This window comes from Daucus carota, chromosome 1 (assembly GCF_001625215.2).
Source record: "Daucus carota subsp. sativus chromosome 1, DH1 v3.0, whole genome shotgun sequence".
Lineage (NCBI taxonomy): Eukaryota > Viridiplantae > Streptophyta > Magnoliopsida > Apiales > Apiaceae > Daucus > Daucus carota.
The window spans coordinates 19,327,838-19,347,545 of NC_030381.2; the positions used below are offsets into that span (position 1 = coordinate 19,327,838).

Here is a 19,708-nt window from a genome sequence, read left to right on the forward strand (position 1 = left end):
GTAGCTCAGGTACTTTCTGACTTCTCCTCTAATTTTAATGTTGATGTATCTGATTTTGTTGGTGACATTGATTTTGTTTTCCAGACTACCAGCAATGAACCTGACAACACACAGGTTCATAACCTAGCTGAAGATTCTCTTCAACAAATATTCGATTCTCCAAACACATCAACCAACACTTCAATGCAACCTGTTCGTAAAGTTGCAAGGAAACGGAGTTCGAGTAGTTTAACAAGTCAACCCGCAGCTCTGTCTTCCATTAAGAAGCCAAGGTTGGAAGCCCTGGAGACATCTGCAGCCTCATCCTTGCCTTCCCAAAAAGGCTTGGACTTGGAACAGGCAATGAAACAGTCTCTGGACTCATTCTCTCAACAGAATGAAGCCATTGAAGTTGACCGCTCTGCCACGGTACCCTGTACAGAGTCAAGCACTGCGCTAGCACTCACGCTAGTGCAAGACCAAACAAATACACAGGTTCCAATGTTTACTGATTGCACAGATTTTCAAAACCAGTTTATCATGTATGAAAACTTTTCTGATCAAACTTTCTTTTCTGATCAGGCGGTACTTGGCAATGTGCAAGTAAACTTGCCCTCACAGGCTTCCGGAGGACAGTTTGTTCCTCCACTACCTTTGAACCCATCTCAGGGGGCATTGGTAGTTTATACAGGTACAGCTGGAAGAGTGCAAACAATGAGTGATGAAAGGCAAACACCGAGCGATACACATGCACGTGAGGCTAGTGAAACAGCTATGAGTGTACGTGAGGTGAGTGCACACACTGACCCGGCTCTGTTTGAGGAACAAATGTCTAAGCTTAGAGCTGAATTAGCCCGGATGATAGCTGAAAATGAGAGGCTAAAGGGTGCACAGTTGGTGACCCTAGAGAAGAAAGCTGACGAAAGGCCATCCAGTTCTTCCAGGGATGAGCTTAAAGGAGAAATTCAAGTGTTGACTGTCGAGATGAGATCAAATCATGCACTGTATATGTCCAAATTTGATGATATCGACAGAAAGCTGGATCAACTCCTCAAGAACTCAAAGTCAGATGCTGATACCTCCAGAGAGGATCCCTCAACTAAGGGGGAGAATAGAAGAGGAGATAGAGGAGGAGATGGAGACAAAGGTGACAGGGGCAATAGTTCGAATCAAAGTAACAAAGGGAATACTTCTGAATCTGCTCCTGACAATTCTGGAAAGTCTAAGGGCAAAGAGCCGGCACATCAATCTGAGAATGTCTTTGATTCTGATAACTATGATGATTTTCCACAAGACATGGATGATGATGACGTCTTCGATGCTACCTACCGTCAGGCAGAGGAAGAAGGCAAATTTGAGGAGAGCTATCTGTTTCAGGATGAAGAACCTGTTGACCCTGAACATGAAGAGAATGTCCGGAAGTTTAAAGCTGAGAATGAAGCGAGGAAGCGTAAGCTTCGTGATTACCAGAAACTTCTAGAGGACAAGTTGATAACTGAAGAGCAAATCAAGATAGAAAAGCAGAAAATCTATGATGCTGCGTGCAAGCAGAAGAATCTTGATATAAGAAGGAAAGTTGGAAAAAGCTGGGACATCGCAAAGAGGATTTTCAATGGACCTCAAAGGGAGTCTTTCAATGACAGAAAGTTCTTATCTCTGATCTACGATCTTCGAGAGGTAAACCCTGACGAGGATATCTTTATGCATGCCTTCGCTTTAGAAATTGATTACTTGACTGTTGGAGTCAATAACTTGCTAGAACAGTGGGAGCTGATTGTATATACACGGAGAAATGGTTCATTCAGATTATCTGTTGAATTTCTTAAATCATTCTCTGTGTCTGAGCTCTGGGTACTTCGCAATAAGGTAAAGCGATGCTCCAACCTGAACGAACTCCTTCGTGATAAGCTGTTGGATTGTGCTGTCTTCAATAGTCCACAGGTTGTCAAGAATCCATATTGTGTAAAGTTCGTTCACAAGGAGCTCTTAAGCACTGTCTATCTGAATGAAGAGGCTTTATCAAAGTATCCTGCTAAGCAACTGGCTCTAGCATCCACTCTACTTCGAACCAAGGGCTTCGCTTCTAAAGCCAAGTCTGATGCTGATGATGTGATTCTAGCTTACTGCACCCGAAGGAATATTTCTCAATATTTCCGGAAGATGAAGAATGTTACAAAGGCTCAGCCATCGGACTTCCAGGAAGACCCTGTAGAGTTGGAAGTGTTACATCAACTGGCTCTGGCACGGGAACGTAAGAAGCGTGGTGAGTCCACTACATCAGAAGTGCCATCCAGAGAAGAACCATCAACTCCTGTCCTTCACAGTTCAGATATTGAAGAAGAAGAAGTTGATCTTTAGATTTGATAAGGAATTTGTAATATATGTTCAATAAGAACATCCTTATGTAATCTAATGTACTTGTTTGAATTCTGGTGAATGTTTAATGAAATACCAGAAACTTTTTGCTATTTACAATTCATGTTTAATCCTTTGTCTTATCAGTTAGTTGAGTTATCCTCTCGATAATTTGCATGTTATGTTAACAAACAAATAGGGGGAGATTGAAAGGCATATGTTAAGCCTATTTGTATTTAAGAGTATCAACTCAACTCTGATAAGAAAGAAAGTAAATTAGCAAGCACTATTGAAGGAATCCGTACGAAGAACGTCAAGTGATTTATTAAAATCATATGTCTGAAGAATTTCAGGATGCTGCTGCACACCACTGAAAGAAGTTCATTAATATGTTCAAGCCTCAGTGTACAAATAATATTTTGTAGCACGTCCAGAAGTCCAGAAGGTATAAAGTTTTAATACTTTATTTATTCAGAAGATTCCAAACTATTTCTACTTATGAAGAAGAACTACGAAGACAAAGACTCGATGAACAAGCCACTTCACAAATGTTTAATTGATAAAGAATATTTGATTCAGCTAGATACAGATGAACCAGACAGTACATTTGTGTGTCAGCTACTCAGATTAAATATTCTGCATCAACAATAGGTGGTCGTTCAATCAAGACAAAGAATCAGATCTTTTAAAAGAAGTCAGAAGGCCTGCTGCTGAAGAAGTGCTCAATATAATTATTCTTTTAATTAATTCACATCTCAAAATAATTATATAAGTTATGTAATTTATTTATTAAATTAATTCACACTCGAATTAATTTAATTTATGAATTTATATAATTAATATAATTAAGTGGATAATTATTGAATTAATTATATAGGAAAAATCAATTGTTAAATGGTTTTTGAGCACGGTATGACAATCTAATTGATTGTCATACCGCACTTTGCCAACTGCCATAGTCAGGAGGCATGACAAACCTTTGGTTTGTCATACCGTTTGTCATACGGTCTGTCATACGGTTTGTCATACCGTTTGTCATACCGCTTGTCATACTACTTCAAGCCTTAGCCTCCAAGTTTAGATTGTCATACCGTTTGTCATACGGATGTCATACCTATTCAAAATCAGCATGACAATGCTTGTAATTGTCATACCTTCCCACTGATTGTCATTCTGATTGTCATACCTTCCCTTAGATTGTCATACCTTCTCATTTGTGCCATGACAATGCTTGTAATTGTCATACCTTTTGTCATAGCACTTGTGTAATTGTCATAGGGCTTCCTAAGGGTTGTCATGCCTAGCTTTGTCATACAAGTTCAATGGTTTGCCTATATATATGGCTTCACCACTTCATTTGTTCAATGTTCATTGCCTTGTAAACTTTCAAGTTGTTTGTAACTTGCTATTCGTTAAATCCACAGTTTCCTGTGCTTTGATCATTCGGTTGTTTTAATCACTAAACTAGAATACATCCTGTCGAATTTATTCTACGAACTAGTGGACATTAAAACGAACCATATTAATTATATAACGACTTAAAAATTGTTATATTAATTAATTTAAATCTGATTAACAAGTTAAACTCCGATCAGATTATTCCGCCGCGATTATTTTGTGACGATTGTATTCAACCCCCCCTTCTACAATCGTATCTGGACCTAACAAAGTCCTGCATTGAAATGCTTGAATCTTCAGACCCTCAATTTTCAGGCGTTTGGAATACAATTTGGAAAATTAGATTACCTCACAAAATTCAATTATTTCTATGGAAATTAGAGGCTGGTGCTCTTCCTACAAATGAAAGTCTACATGTAAGGCTGGGAGAGGAATTCTCTAAGGAATGTCCAAGATGTAGGGGGGTCATTGAATCTAGCAATCATATTGTTTGGAACAGCTTGGAAGCCAAGTCAATCTGGAATATGGTTGCCAACTGGTGGGCCCTTAACACCATGCAAAGGTCAAAGTTGGGGAATTCTCTTAAAGATACCTTATCCATCTTGAAAAAAAATCATCTCTTCAGTCTTCATCTTGAAAGGAAAAATCATCTCTTCAGTCTGAAAATCAAGCAAGGCAGCCACTCTATGGTCTATTTGGTTAAGGAGAAATAATTTGATCTTCAATTACTATTGGGAACTTCTTAACTCAACGGCTGATATGATCAAATTTCGAAGTTTCAAATGGTTAAAAGCTGAACTAAACTTTCGAGATGAGCTTTATAATTTATGGCAAATCAATCCTGCTGGTGCAACAATGCTTCACAGTAAGCAAGGTCTATACCAAGACTTAGTATGGTAGAATGCAGAATTCCAAGCATATACATATGGCTCTTGGACATTTCAAAACTCAGTGCACAAAGCTGGTATTGGAGGGTGCATTTTGGACAGAAATCAATTGATCTATATTTTTTCAGGTCCTTCTAAGGCAACATCTCTTAAAGAAGATGAAAGAGATGCAATTCTCTTTTTTTTCAAATCTTTCTCATCTCAAAGAACAATTCAGGGTCGACTTCAAATCAGAACAGACTACTTATCATTAGTATATGACTTCCAGAAGCACAGAGCTGGAAATGGTATTTCACACGACTCGAGTTGATTAGAAGCCCAAATATTAAGGTCTACTATTCTCCAATAGATACTCTAATTTCAGCCTATGAGCTAGCGGCCCAAGGAGTGAAAAGAACGGGTATTCTACATGCCTGGTGCTAAAATTAGAAATTAAAAGGCTCAAATATTTTTGCTGCAAATAACTGATACTGAAGAGTTGCACAACATTTTGTTCTCTACAAGGTTCAGCCCCTATTGGGGGGTAAATTAAACGTATACAAGACACAATATCTTGAGCAGCGCAAGATGATCATTACGCCCCTTCCCAATAAATTTAGGGTTTTACCTGGCCAATGGGAGAGCGTTGCTTATCTCCAGATTTTATTGAGAAGAACAAAAGACACAAATCATCATTACATGGGGCTTATTGTTCACAGTTATATTCACTCCATCAGTTTCTCATCTGCTTAGCCACTCTTACATTTTCTCTTCTGCATTTCTCAAGCTTATTCTCTCCTAACTTCACTTCTCACTCAAAATGGAAATGGGATGGGACTTTTCTAGCATTGGGTTCGTCAAGATTAAAGTGCATGTCGTGTATTACGACCCCCCTCTACCCAATGGCAACTCCACGGGTGTAGAATCGTCATCAGAGACGAAAATGGGATCATTCTTGCCATGTCACTGGCACCTTGGGTCATCTTTACCGAAGGGCCAATGAACTCTGGGCAATGATGCTAGGTCTGCAACTGGCATACAAGATTGGGGAGAATGCTCTGGAGTTCGAGACGAAATCAAGGGAGGCCCTCTAGGGATGGGCATCGGGCCCCTTCGGGTCGGGGATTGCTATACCCGGCCCCGATCCCCGAATCCAAACTCAACCCCCATCCCCGGCCCGATCCACATCGGGGATTATTTTTCGATCCCCATCCCCGGCCCGATCGGGATTCGGGGATACCCGCGGTGATTCGGGGATTTTTAATTTAAGCTAAAATTTCTATTTAAATACTTAAATTCATAATTACGATTAGTTTCTAATATGTCTAATTAATACCTAATCATTTTAATAAACAGATCTTCAATGATTTAATTATGACTTTTTTAGTTTTAAGACTTATATTAATAGAAATAAATATTAAAATTTATTTCAATAAATTTAATTATATTAAAGAGGGATATAAACATGTTAATATATGATTATAAACATGTGAAAATTTATGACTGAAGTTGACCTAAAGAGGTATATAAACATGTTAATAAATGATTATAATATATATGTATATATTTATATTATATATATAATATATAATATATAATATAATAATCGGGTCGAGGATCGGGTCGACAATCGGGGAAAATCGGGTCTGGGTTCGGGGATCGGGCCGGGGGAATGTGAAAAACCATACCCGACCCGATCCCCGATTTTTTTTCAAAGTCATCCCCGATCCCCGGCCCGTACCCGAAAAAATCCCCGAATCCCCGCACCATTCGATGCGGGGATCGGGTCGGGATCGGGAGGGTCGGGATTAATGTCCATCCCTAAGGCCCTCAGGGATTGGGATGACTGGAGGTGGTTCATCGATAACAAGCATGCTGGGGTGATTCATCAACTGAACCAGAGGCTGAAGGATAGATTGGTCCTAAGGAAGAGACCAGTAAGGGCAAGTCAGAATCAACTAGCCCGTTATCTAGCAGAGGATGGTGCAACAACAAAATTTAGGGTTGTACGCATGTACAGGACCTTTGGGCGCGCAAGTGAACTCTGGCATCTTGACATGGGCTTAGGCTTTATCGGAGGAAATTTCCAGGTCCTAGACGAAGAGGAATATCTGCAGCTCCAGGAGGAAGAAGTGGTCTTGGAAGGGATGCATGCACCGGCTGCCAACGAGGAAGACGGAGAGGATGATGGAGTAGAGGCAGAGGAGGGGGAAGCATCGGCTGCAGCAGCTCCAGAAGACCTCCTCGACATTGACTAGAGCTTCAGTCTTCTGCTGGTTTTCCCCAAGCATGGTTCACGTCCTTCTTCCTTTCCAGTTAATTAATCAGTATATTTCTTTTTTTCAAAATTTATGCTATTCGGATTTGGTTTGTAAGTTAAATTCAGCTTTTGTTGGTGGATGATGGTTAGGGTTATGCCCTGGATATTTTGATGGTGTTGCTTGCACACCTTATTATTATTAATGAATATGCTTGCTTACCAAAAAAAAATTCTAGGCTTTAGGGTCGTGAGGCACTAAAGCTTAGAAACCTGTTTAATATTCATAGAATAGTGTAAAACGCTACATAAAGTAACGTTTTAGTGTTTTGATTTTGGCTTAAAATGCTACATCATGTAGCGTTTTGCCCTAAAATGCAAAACGCTACACGATTCGTCGTCACTGAATGATAGTCGAAGCCATTTTATCTGGATCGTGAGATTCAGGACATTAAGATGGAGATTTCTGTAAGTGGGGCCAATGCCCGTCAGATTTTAACGGAAGCCTTTTTTATATATAAATACAAGATATTCTGTTTTATCTAATATAAAAAATTATATCTTATTTATAATGAATTTTATGTAATACTCATTTTTATATTTGAAATAGTTTATATTTTAAATTATTATAAAATAATATACGTAAAAATTATTTATGAGAACATAATAATTATATTTACATTTTACAAAAATTATACATTACTTTATATATTTTTATAATTTCTCCAACAAGTCTAAGCCGCGCCAAGAGATAGTATCCAAGGGAGAGCATGGGCCGGTTCGGCTCGGTTTCGGAATAAAACCGGAACCGCAACCATATATCTCCGGTTTTAAAAATCGAAAACCGCAACCGCCGGTTCGGGTTCGGTTTAAAAACTCCCGGTTCGGTTATAATCGGTTCGGTTTCGGTTATAAAACCGATAAATTTAAGAATGAAAAATAATACATAAACGAAACACTCCGGCCAATAATATAAAACTGAATCTTACCTAGAATTATCATACGGAAAATATTGGCGGAGCATGCAAGATACAGAATTGATAAAATGAGGTACCAGACAGGAAATAGAAGATGCAGAATGGAAGAGCAGCCTGGCAGTGAGCATATATATTCACTGAGCATAAAAAATTAACACAGACTTGTGTTTCCTTTAAGTATTAGAATCAATTTATTGATTTTTAAACATTACATAGATTATATATTTATATATTACATATATTATTTATTATTTTATTATTAATTTAATAACCGGTTCGGTTCGGTTTTTATCGGTTCGGTTGGGAGGTATAACCGGAACCAAACCATTTAAATCGGATCGGTTTTTAATTTTTCGGTTTCGGTTTCGGATCGGTTATATTCGGATCGGTTTTTTCCGGTTTCGGTTCAGTTCCGGTTTCAAATCGGTTTTTTGCTCAGCCCTAATAGTATCACAGTTTGAGTGGGGCTTATATCCATTAGGTTTTTTATCGAGATGTTATAACTTATAACCATATATATATTGACGCCGTTTGACTTTGCATAAAAAAAATGATTTATCACTTAAAATAAGGAAGAAGATTATAAATTATAAGTAAACTCTGTTTCAAAAGAAAATTGAAAAGTAAATTCGACTTATAAGTTCTTAACGGAACACCACTTATGGGATGTTTGAAGGAGAGTCGGAGGGAGTAAAACAATAGACCGCCATAGGGAGTAACAACACGGGTAATGAATTTAAAACTGAAAAAGGCAGAAGATCAGTGTGTCTCCTGTTCACCATAACGTGCGTAATTACTGCACATCTAATAATTACCGTGTAATCCGTTGAAAACGGCCAAGCTTCCAACGCACACAACTACGAGTATCAAGTACAGTAAATAAATTTGAACCCAAAATTACCCCTACTGCAAATAGGCGGGAATATAAATCATCTCCTTTCTACTCAACTCTTCCAAGTCCTCAACTTTCCATTTCACTCAGACATGAACAACGCCCAATCTTACAAGCGCCCTGCCTCGCCACCGCAGAAGCATCACACCACGGCGGCGATCGACCAAACTTCACTTTACGAAGCAGCAGCAGCAGCAGCAGAAGCGGTGGCTTCACCTTTCGCAAAGTGGAGACGCCCCGCGCTGTCACAAGAATATTTGTCACACTCTACAAATCTCTGTGAGTCTACAAGAATTTGAAAATATAATCTCAAAAATTAAAAAAAGTGACTTTTTGCTTAAAATAAAAAATCGGAACATTTTAGAGAAAAGTTAACATTCTGCTTGTCCATGTTTACACAAACGTGTCATTTTTTACCAAAAGTTAGGAGTTCAATTTTATTATTATTATTTTTAAATTTAATCTCCGATGCTCCTGTTTTCATCTAGGGTTACATTGTCAGCTGTCACAGTTTCCAGGCTTTATTTAGTTTAATTTTTTGATGTAATTATTTACTTGCTGCGGACATTGTAGTATTCCAGGAGCTGGAAGTTGATTACGTGATCGGTGAAAGTCATGAGGAGTTGGTGCCTGATTCTCGCGGTCCAGCTGCTATTATTCGAATCTTTGGAGTCACCAAAGAAGGTATACTGCAATTCTTTTTATATTTTCAGAGACTTTGTATCATACTCGAATTTGATATCGGACATCCACAAGTTATTTATGCTTTTCAGAATTATAATGTGATTGCTTAGATACGCGTTTTATTGGTATTTGTTAGGTCATAGTGTTTGTTGCAATGTGCATGGATTTGAACCTTATTTCTATGTAAGTTGCCCTCCGGGGATGGAGCCTGATGGCATCTCTCGTTTTCATAAGATTCTTGAGGTATTTTTTTGTATGAAACACAAGCAAATATATTAGTAGCGGTAATTGTGAGTTGATTCACTATATGTGTACTTCTTTAATGTTTTTTAGGGTAAGATGAGAGAAGCCAACAAAAACGCTCATGTCCCCAAATTTGTTCGCCGTGTGGAAATGGTTCTGGATAAGAGCATTATCAATCGTCAAGAGCTGGGGCCTCAGCCTTTTCTCAAAATCGTTGTTGCCTTGCCAACTATGGTTGCTGGTTGTTGTGGTACGTTTCATTTATCAACACTATAAGATTCTTGTATTTCATTAATTTGGTACGTTAAAGATAGATATTCTACTTAGTTGATGGTGTTACATGTTTCACATTAATTTGGTATGTTAAATATAGATATTCTACTTGTTGGGCATGATTGCAATTGTATTACATTACTTGTAATGGAAACACTTCTTATCTATTATTTTGTGATCCATAAGGATAAATTTTCTCTGAACTAAAATTAGCTAAAGTAAGAAACTTTTTGTGTAATGATGAATCTAAGACTTCGGCAAGGCAAAACATTTTGCTGCTATAATGCCTATTGATACATGTTGAATTTTATTTCTACTTCTTGTCAAAATGTGTCAGGTATGCTTGACAAAGGCATACAAGTTGAGGGTCTTGATATGAAGAGCTTTGTGACATATGAGGGTAGTATATGCTTTGCTATGAGGTTCATGTTTGACTGCAACATTGTTGGGGGGAACTGGATTGAAGTTCTGGCTGGAAGATATAAGAAGACATTGAAAAATATATCTTATTGCCAGTTGGAGTTTGATTGCCAGTATCCTAATGCATGGAAACACACTGAAATTTATTTATATAAAACCTTCAATGGGTGGCATTATTGCATATATTCTGTGGAATAAATTTTTCTTGACACATTTGAAAGCTTTTCAGATTTGGTAACTCATGTTCCAGAAGGGGAATTTACCAAGATGGCTCCATTTCGTATATTGAGTTTTGACATTGAGTGTCCTGTTCGTGGAACTCAGTTCCCTCAAGCTACTCATGATCCTGTAATTCAGGTATTATTTGTTCCCGTACCATTAATATTATATTTGTAGAACATGGAATGATGCAAAGCACATTATTAGCAGAAAATTTATATAAAAAAATCATTCGAAGCTACATAATTATCTAGAAAGCTACATAGCATATTCTCGGATTTTATATCTCTCTCTCTAAAACTTAGGGGTATCTCATTTTTCTTCATTGCAGGTGGCCAATATACTTACTCTGCAGGGAGAAGCTCAGCCATTAATTCGGAATGTAATGACACTAAAATCGTGCTCACCAATAGTTGGCGTAGATGTGATGTCTTTTGACACCGAAAAAGAAGTTTTGCTAGCTTGGAGGGTAATTATTTCTATTCAAGCTGCTCATTTAAACTTTAACCTGTCTGATTTTAAATTTGAGTACCAAAGGCATATAGCATTATTTGCATTGACAAGCCCTTGTCTACTTGTTAAGACTTACTGGTTTTTATCTAATTATTTTGTAACTTTTTGAACCTTTTAATTTTAAGTACATTTATTTCAGCTTTCAATCGTAAGAAGTGCAAGTTGTAATAATTAAAAGTGAACATCAAGCTATTTCTTCTTGAATAAGCCAGTGAAATGCATGCAAAGTTTGGAATCATGTGAAAATATAACATGAATTGTTTTGCTCTGATTTATACATCTTGCTGGAATGCTAACCATTGGCTGTTTTACTGCATCCTAGTTGTAACTTATGTCCTCTTAAGATCTGTCTATAAGGCGTGCGTCTTATTACAAGAAAGCATTCTGTTTTCATGAAGTTTAGTAGTTTCACTTGCAAAAATTTGCCACTGCAGGATCTCATACGTGAAGTGGATCCAGATATAATTACTGGATTTAACATCTGCAGATTTGATTTGCCGTATCTCATTGAGGTTGGTGAACACTTTTTGTGGTTTCTTTACTTTGACAATTTTATACAACTTTCCATCCTATTAATTGTTTCTTCAAAAATTAAAAATAACTCATTGTGATGAGTTGAGCGCTGAATCAATGTTGCGTCAGGAATAAAAGGCATGTTCCGTCCAAAAAAGATAAAAGTCACATTGTGAAATTTTGCTTTGTTACTTGAAAAACTATGATGTCAACTTCTATTTGCTGCAGAGGGCTGAAGTTCTGGGAATAGCAGACTTTCCGGTATTGGGCCGCGTTAGAAATAGCAGGGCCCGTCTCGGCAATGCAACCTTTTTGTCAAGGTTCGATGTTTAGTTTGAAACATTGGTTTATCGTGCAACCAAATTGTATATGTATTCCTTTAATTCTTCTGCTATACTGGTCCTAAAGAAAACTTCCCATGAATGATTTTCAAGTCAAAATATAGTTTAAGATTAAGTAGATTAGTGATCAAATAGGGGATGATAACGGCAACATCCTTGGTATGTGTACCTTTATATATACATTATTGTATTAGAGCTGAACTATTACATATTTAGTAGTTGATAGGTTGATTAGTCGGTCCTTTGAGCTTGGTTAAAATAACAAAAATGTGGATGGATTGAATCTATTTTAGCTTAAAGTAGGAAATATACAAACTTTTAAAGATAAGAACATAATTTATAATTGTGAGTGGTTGACATTTTGGGACTAACTACAATAGTTTTCTCGTGATTTTTTAAAAGATGAGGTCTTAAATATCATATATAATTGAGTTGAAAAAGATGTTAACTTGTGAAAATGATCATATTAGCATAATATTTTGGCAAAATATATAATTGCCCTAAAGAGATTGAGTTTTAATAAGCAAGTTAAACTTCAGTTATTGTAGTATAGTATGAACATATGGGTTTGTCTTATAAGTGCTAGAAGGTTGAAAATTGATATGTTTGATTCTTTAATTAAAAAAATTATCATTTGACTGGACAATGATATTGGTTTAGAATATTATATTCTGTTACTGGCCGAGATTTACTTTCTGCATCTCCTGGAAAAATTACAGATTAGCTGATTAGTAGTTTCTTGCAGACGGTTTGGAACAATGGAATGTAGAGAAATTACAGTGGAAGGGAGGGTTCAGATTGATTTATTTCAGGTTACACTAAACCTTTTTTTTTTTTTTTGACAGAACTAAACTTTTATTTTAATTAAGAGAACATCTATCTTATGTTCATGTTAATGAACTAGCAGTTCAATCATCCACTTGTCCCTTACATATGTACAGGCTATACATAGGGATTATTTGTTGAAGTCGTACAAATTGAATGATATTGCTGCTCACTTTCTTGGGGATAAGGTAACGCTACTTACCTTACGGTTTACAAATTTTTAGGAAGGATTAATTTACACTTATGTATACAATCATTATAACTGGCTTACTGCCTGTCATAATATGTGAATAGATGATTTTAGAAAAAATATATATTCTCCCGTTTTTAAAATATTTCAATTGTATCATATATATGTGTTTCTTGATTGATTTTTTATTTACTAGTTTACATACTTCTGGTCTTTTAAGTTTAAATAGTATTATTTGTTGATCCAATATCAATCCTTTAATCTTCAGATCATGTCTTTGCCATGTGTTTCTCGTGTCCGTTTGGTGTTGGAATGTATTATATTTAGTTATTAGCGTATAGAATTCTATAGGGATTTTCTTAGTACTAAATGTTTCCTTGCTCGCATACTTGTGAATGTATTTATGAATTATACTTGTGTTGTTTCATCCTATTTTATCCTATGTGACACAAAATTGTTTCTCTGAATTTAGAAGCTGGAATTTTTGTTCTTGTTATAGCTAAATAGTCCTTAAAATCAGGATCGTAAGTCATACATTCAAATATTTCAGCAGATATTACCAATTTTTTTTTAGAACTATTGTTTTTCATTATTAAGTGCAGTAAATACAAGATTCATTTTTCAATCAGCCTCCAAAATTATTTATGAGTGACCCATAACCACTTGATTGTGTCCACTTTAGTTATAGCTGACTTGCAGTGGTGGCTGTTGCACATAAATCGCTGATTTATGTTAAGAACCAAGGTTCATACTGGCCAAATAACACTATAGTTTTGCTTTTGTAATTTGATATGTAAAAAGTGTGTGCTTCTGAACTATTGGAAGTGATTATTCGTGCATATGCTTAAGAACACACGATATGGTCAGTATGATCATTCTTATAAGAAGAATGGGTTCATGCTTATCGTTTTAGTAGTTATTAAACCCCCAACGCATTTGGCTAGAAGAAGTGTTAGTTACTAGTAGGGAGATAATTCAGGCGTATTGTCAACATCTGTCAAAATCTGAAATTTTCAGAATTCCTACTAAAAGGGATTTGAATCAGTCACTAGCCCCGTAACGTGATAAAGATGTAGAAACTTGTTATATGTATTATAATTGGGTTTGAATGACTGTTGCCTTTAAACTTAAAGAATGTAATTAGCTTCAGTGATTAGTCAACTGCATCTGAACGTGTAATTTTAAAAGCTTGTCAGAGTAGATAAATTGTAATATATATGCGTCGAGTTAGACTTGACCGTATAGATAATGAATGAGCTGAATCTGTCAGATTCCTACAAATTTGAAATTACTGGGGTAGCGGCGTAATCCTGTATTAATAAATAATAAACTGAAAATTTCAATTTCTTGTCACTGAGTTCACTCCAGCAAAATATAATATGCTTGTAAATAGGCCTTTGTCCTCTCATTTGTGCTGGCAGTAACTTCTATTGTCTCAGTCATTTCCTTTGAATTTTTCCTGATGCATTGATGAATCTGTGTCACTAGATGTCTTTTTCTGGTCAATCTAGATGTCCTTGTGGCTTGTGCCATTGTGTTTGTCCTGGGAGTTTTGCTGCAAGTCAAGGAATTGATAGGATGAAGAACTGTCCCTAATGTTTTTTTCTTTTCGTGGTGTCTTGATAATATGTCTTCAATTTTTTCTTGAGAATTTGATTTTACTCAAATTCTTTATATGCGACTGAAAAATTGTGTTCACTCGAAGCTGATATATATTGTTGACAATGTCTTCTGAGTGCAGAAAGAGGATGTCCACTTTTCACGTATTTCACATCTTCAGAATGGTAGTGCAGAGACGAGGAGACAATTGGCTGTATATTGCTTGAAGGTCGTAGTTTCTTTTCTAAGTCGACTTTTCCGCCAAAAAATTGCATTGCTATATATATATACATCCATTCATTGAATGAATCCTGTAAGTATATTGCAAAGCCAGTAAACTTTGTAATACTACCAAATCAATTTAACGACAGACAAACATGCAAGTTACAGAGCTTATCTCGCAGAACATTTGAGGAAGCTTTACAGGAATTCTTATTTTAATTCATTCTTTGGTCAAAAAAGAAACATATTGGTCAGTGGTTAGTATGGATTGATAATGATTCAGAGCATAATTAAGTCACAAGTGTTTCAAGATTTGTGTGTTTTTACTATCTACCGGCTCAGTTAGGATAAGTTCTATCATACTACTACATTTCTTCGTCCTTTTTTTCAAAAAAATTTACAAGTAAAGACAATTTTGTTAGTATGACACATGCCAGTATTCTCACAATCATAGGGGTTGTTTTAACCACTGTTTTCACTTATATTTCGGTTTTCATTTAGCTCTGCATGAATACCATCTATTTTAATTAGAGTTAGAACATATAAGTCTTCTATATGTATTGTGGAGTCATGATAATTGATAGCTCTCCTGTTGCAGGATGCTTCTCTGCCTCAGCAACTCTTGGACCACTTGATGTATGTTTCCAAACATGCGGAAATGGCTAGGGTAACAGGTGTCCCTATCTCGTATCTTCTTTCTAAAGGGCAGAGCACCAAGGTTATTCTCAGAAACTCCTAACATGTTATTTAGTGGTCGTGATAAAGTATTTTCATGTGTTTAAACTTGAATGTTCATCATATCCTCAGGATACTCCTCAACTTCTTAGCAAAGCAAAGAAACTGAATCAAGTTATTCCAACTGCAGAACTGCCAAGACAAGGAACATCTGGCAGAGCAAATGTAAGTTGATCATGTTCATTGTTAAACACCTAGAAATAATTTTTTTGATGATAGACTTGTGAATCTCTTTCTTTTTCAAATTGATAAACATGCACAATAACAGATTTCCGAAATAATGCTGCATTTTCGATATCTCTTACACCTTATATATTGTCTCATGCATAACATGATTGATGTTGCTGGTTAGAATTTGTAGGCTTGATGGAAAGTTTGACAAGGAAATGAAGACTTGTCAATTTACTTTTGGAGATGCATCTGAAACTTGGTTTCTTATTGTTTTTGGAAGATGTATTTCAAATTTGGTTCTGTTATTGTTTTTATTATTAGACAACTATTACAATTGAATGCTGTTCTGGCTTGTTATTTGCGATCCTTTCATTCCCAGCACAGTGTCTTTTCCATACAGCATCTTTTATATAACAATTTTAATATTTTATGTTAGTATGTGATTTAATTATGTTAAAATAAGATCAAATTTAGGGTATTTATTAATAATATTATTCTTATAAGTGTTTTTATGATTTTATCATTTTTTTCAAAAATATTGATGAAAAAATTTTGAAATCAAATACAACCAAATACAATTTTTTTTCCTTACATCCAACTCTCAGAAACTAGATGTCACAAAATATAATGCTAGATAATCCAATGTTGGAAGGAAATGCTACATAGCGATTTGTTTTGTTAACCTCAATAAAATATGATTTTGTTTTTTTGACACTATCTATATGATATAGTGTTAATAAGTGATATTAAATTTATTTTTTTCATGACACTATCTATATGATATAGTGTTAATAAGTGATATTAAATTTATTTTTTCATATCGTCTTATTTAAAACATTAGTGTTTCAAATTATAATAGTAGTAATAAGGAATTAAGGACCAACACCAAGTCCACCTCTGAGCAAAAATCAGTATAATATCAATATAAACTCTGTATTAGACAGATAAAATATAACATTAAATGAATCAGCGATGATTAGAGGATGATGGAGTAAGTGAGAGAAGTGAACGAGGGAAGGAGGAGAGGTGCCTGCAGCAGCAAAACTAAAAACAAGGGGAGGTTGCAGAGCGTAGTGGAACGTACGAGAAAAAAATAGGATAAAATGGCTAATTCATAACAAAGCTGCTTAAAAACTTGCAGTCTGGTCATGGAGTTAAAAAAGCTCACAGTCAACTAATGAAGTATTAAAAAACTTGCATATTAGTAATTCCCGTTAACTCTGTTAAAAACATAACGGAAATAAGCTCTCTTTCAAAAAGATCACTGGATGAAGAACAACACTACAAATACATCATTCCAAACATAATAATCATCCACCCCCCTGCAGTTACAATAGTAAAGGGAATTATCATCCCACCTTCAGTTACAGTCACAAAAAAACTAGCATATTACCAAGGTTACAGTGTCCAAAAAGCAACATATTCCCCACTAGCAAATTACAAGTACTAAACTACAGTCCTTTTTTTCTTGGGACCTTGAATTTTCTCATAGGAAGCTTTGGCCTTCCTCTTTTGCTGGTCCCAGGCTCATGTGGTTGCAGCTTTGAAGGAGATGGAGTCCCACCTGTGCCATGTGTTGCTTCAACATTTGGAGTAGGCATCTGCATTTTAATAAAACAAACAATTAATACACTAGTTTGTGCATGAATTAAAGCAAGTGAAAGGATAAAACTACTTACAAAAACCGTTCTAGGTGTAGTTGGTGGTGGTGCACTAACCACATGCTCAGCCTCCAAAATCTCATCCATAAGCTCAGCTTCCTCTGTCTCCCTTTCTTTACCAACCCTCTCAATTTCTGCAGCTCTTTCAGCTTCTTCTTCAGTCATCTGTCTCCTCTTTGGCATCCTTTTTCTGACTGGCTTCTCCACATAATCAGCAGGCTTGTTAGGGTATTTGCCTCTAGTATGCCCTGTCTCTCTACAGATTATGCAATGCATTACCCTCCCCACCCTAGAGAAGTTTGGTCTTTGCGATTGCTTCATCCTTCCTCTAGCCCTCTCCCACCCTTCCCTCCTCCTCTGCCTTTTAGGCCTTCCCCTCAGCTGCTTCACAAATGGTGGTGGGAGAACTGTGTCTCCCATTGTCTCCTCCCAAAAGGGTTCCCCCCTCAGCACTTCCAAACAAAATGAGTAAGTCCTCATATATGTATCTTTCTTGAACCAATGTTCCACATAGTCAACTGGATCTTCTCTCATTTTTTGAATGGCACAAACAGAATGAGAACAAGGTATGCCAGTTAACTCCCATACTCTACATGAACAAGTTCTTTCTTTCAAATTAACACAAAAACCTACCCCCTCCATTTCACTTGAAAGTCATCCTGACCATCCCACAACACACTGCACTCACTACTCTCCAAAACAGCTCTATCTAACATTTTTTTGGCTTTAGGCACAAGCACACAATCTACATCCCTCATTGCATCTCTCTTTTTATGTATCCTCTCCATAAGCATATCATGACTTTCTGTAAGCATATCAGTTAAGGGCATGTACCTTGTCTTGAGGATCCAAGCATTGAAGCACTCAGAGATATTGTTGTCAGTGCTTGCACATTTGGAATGAGTTGCAAAGTATGCTTGAGACCATACTTTGGGATCCAGTTCATTCATCTTCTGAGCAGCCCCTTTGGAGTGATTTTCAAGGTCCTTCATTGCAGCCTTGAACTGAGTTGGATGTGTGGATGTACAAGCTCTCCAAAATGCCACTTTGACAGCTTCACCTGGATGCTTCTTAGACAAGTTGGAAGACAAATGTCTAGCACAAAATCTATGCTCCACAAGAGGGAGAAATTCCCTCACTGCCTTATCCAAGCCCTACAACAAAGGTCATAAAATCAAAACAAAATTAGATTCACATAGAACACAAAAACAAAGCTGAAAAATTAGTTGTAAGGCAAGATATTAGCACCTTTTGTTGATCTGAAATTAGTGTATATCCAGTGCCATCTCCCAAGTCTAGATCTTCAATCAATAGGAGTTAGAACCAACTCCAAGAATCATAAGATTCAGACTCTACCACAGCCATTGCAAATGGGAACATGTTGTCATTGCCATCTCTTCCAACTACTGAAAGAAGCTGGCCACCACACACAGATTTGAGAAAGCAGCCATCCAGACCTATGATTGGTCTACATCCAGCCTTCCAACCCTTTTTCAGCTTGTCATAACACACATAAAATCTCTGAAAATGAGGTGCATCTCCCTCATTCACCCTTGTTGTACAGATCTTCACTGTTTTGTCCTTATTTCCCCTCAAAATTTCACCACCAAAGTTCCTAACCCCAGCATAGTGTTTTTTCATCTCTTCCTCAACTTGACTTAAGGCCCTCTGTCTCACCCTACAACACTTAGCTTCACCAACTTCAACCTTCAAAGTTGTCCTGAATTCTTCTTGTATTTCTTTAAGCTTCCAACTAGGATTTCTTCTTATCCTAGGACCATACTGATCTGCTAGGTACTTGACAGTCACAAGCTTATTTCTGTATTGGTAGATGCAGTTATGCTCATCATTAACTGTCTTCAGCTGCCAACATTTATTCTCCTTCAAGTATGAGAACCACATCTTAAAGGGACATCCTTTACTGCACACAACTTGGATCCTCTGCTGGTCATCCACACTGTACTTCAGTGGCCTCCCAGATGCAATAGAAAAGCTCCTAACTGCATCTTTGACTTGTGCTTTATCCCCAAAAGTAAGTCCTGGAACCCACTTAATATCTTTACCATCAGTCTCCATGTTAAATACCTCTTTTACCCTTACTTTTCTTTTTTTAACTCTTGGCTCAGCATATGCAACATCACCATCTGTCTCTTCACCACTATCTGCACTCCTACAATACTCTGAATCAGTATCTCCTTCACTGGCTTCATTCTCAGGCCTCCCAAGTCTTTGAAGTTGTTGTTGTTCATGTCTCACTTCCTCCCTAATCCTTCTACAATCATCAAGATCAGAGCCACTCCCATCCCTAATTTAATCTTCACTCTCACTTTGTTCACTCTCTTCTACACAGTCTTCATCATCACTGTCTTCATCAT

General features: G+C 36.7%; 2 protein-coding genes across 3 annotated transcripts; one reads left to right on the forward strand and one right to left on the reverse strand.

Annotated features, from left to right (window-relative positions):
- The first annotated feature begins 8,723 nt into the window (after nt 1-8,723).
- Nucleotides 8,724-16,076, forward strand: LOC108196070 (DNA polymerase delta catalytic subunit). Of its 2 annotated transcripts, none has more exons than XM_017363177.2 (15): nt 8,724-9,003; nt 9,298-9,408; nt 9,545-9,651; nt 9,742-9,901; nt 10,262-10,457; nt 10,566-10,701; nt 10,895-11,032; nt 11,511-11,588; nt 11,818-11,909; nt 12,676-12,742; nt 12,872-12,943; nt 14,687-14,773; nt 15,365-15,484; nt 15,574-15,666; nt 15,863-16,076. In XM_017363177.2, the coding sequence occupies exons 1-15, from the start codon at nt 8,817-8,819 to the stop codon at nt 15,866-15,868; spliced, it is 1,650 nt and encodes a 549-aa protein (XP_017218666.1). In that variant the 5' UTR covers nt 8,724-8,816; the 3' UTR covers nt 15,869-16,076. The 2 variants fall into 2 exon arrangements, with proteins under 2 accessions (XP_017218666.1, XP_017218658.1); XM_017363169.2 differs by having other exon boundaries at nt 8,743-9,003; nt 15,854-16,076.
- Nucleotides 16,077-17,123: 1,047 nt separating this feature from the next.
- Nucleotides 17,124-19,409, reverse strand: LOC108218707 (uncharacterized). Its single transcript, XM_017391784.2, has 4 exons — nt 18,690-19,409; nt 17,967-18,487; nt 17,352-17,922; nt 17,124-17,273 (listed from the first exon to the last, which is right to left on the reverse strand). Exons 1-4 carry the CDS (start codon nt 19,407-19,409, stop codon nt 17,124-17,126), a joined length of 1,962 nt encoding a protein of 653 aa, XP_017247273.2.
- Between the last annotated feature and the right edge of the window lie 299 nt (nt 19,410-19,708).

What these genes read in the sequence shown, in the direction of transcription:
- LOC108196070 (XM_017363169.2), top strand. Translation starts at nt 8,817, where the DNA reads ATGAACAACGCCCAATCTTACAAGCGCCCTGCCTCGCCACCGCAGAAG. An exon ending in GTTTTCATAAGATTCTTGAG is followed by an intron (nt 9,652 to 9,741) that starts GTATTTTTTTGT and finishes AATGTTTTTTAG; the next exon opens with GGTAAGATGAGAGAAGCCAA. An exon ending in TGGCTGTATATTGCTTGAAG is followed by an intron (nt 14,774 to 15,364) that starts GTCGTAGTTTCT and finishes CTCCTGTTGCAG; the next exon opens with GATGCTTCTCTGCCTCAGCA.
- LOC108218707 (XM_017391784.2), bottom strand. Translation starts at nt 19,409, where the DNA reads ATGGAGACTGATGGTAAAGATATTAAGTGGGTTCCAGGACTTACTTTT. An exon ending in TCCCATTTGCAATGGCTGTG is followed by an intron (nt 18,488 to 18,689) that starts GTAGAGTCTGAA and finishes CCTTTGTTGTAG; the next exon opens with GGCTTGGATAAGGCAGTGAG. An exon ending in CTACACCTAGAACGGTTTTT is followed by an intron (nt 17,274 to 17,351) that starts GTAAGTAGTTTT and finishes ATTAAAATGCAG; the next exon opens with ATGCCTACTCCAAATGTTGA.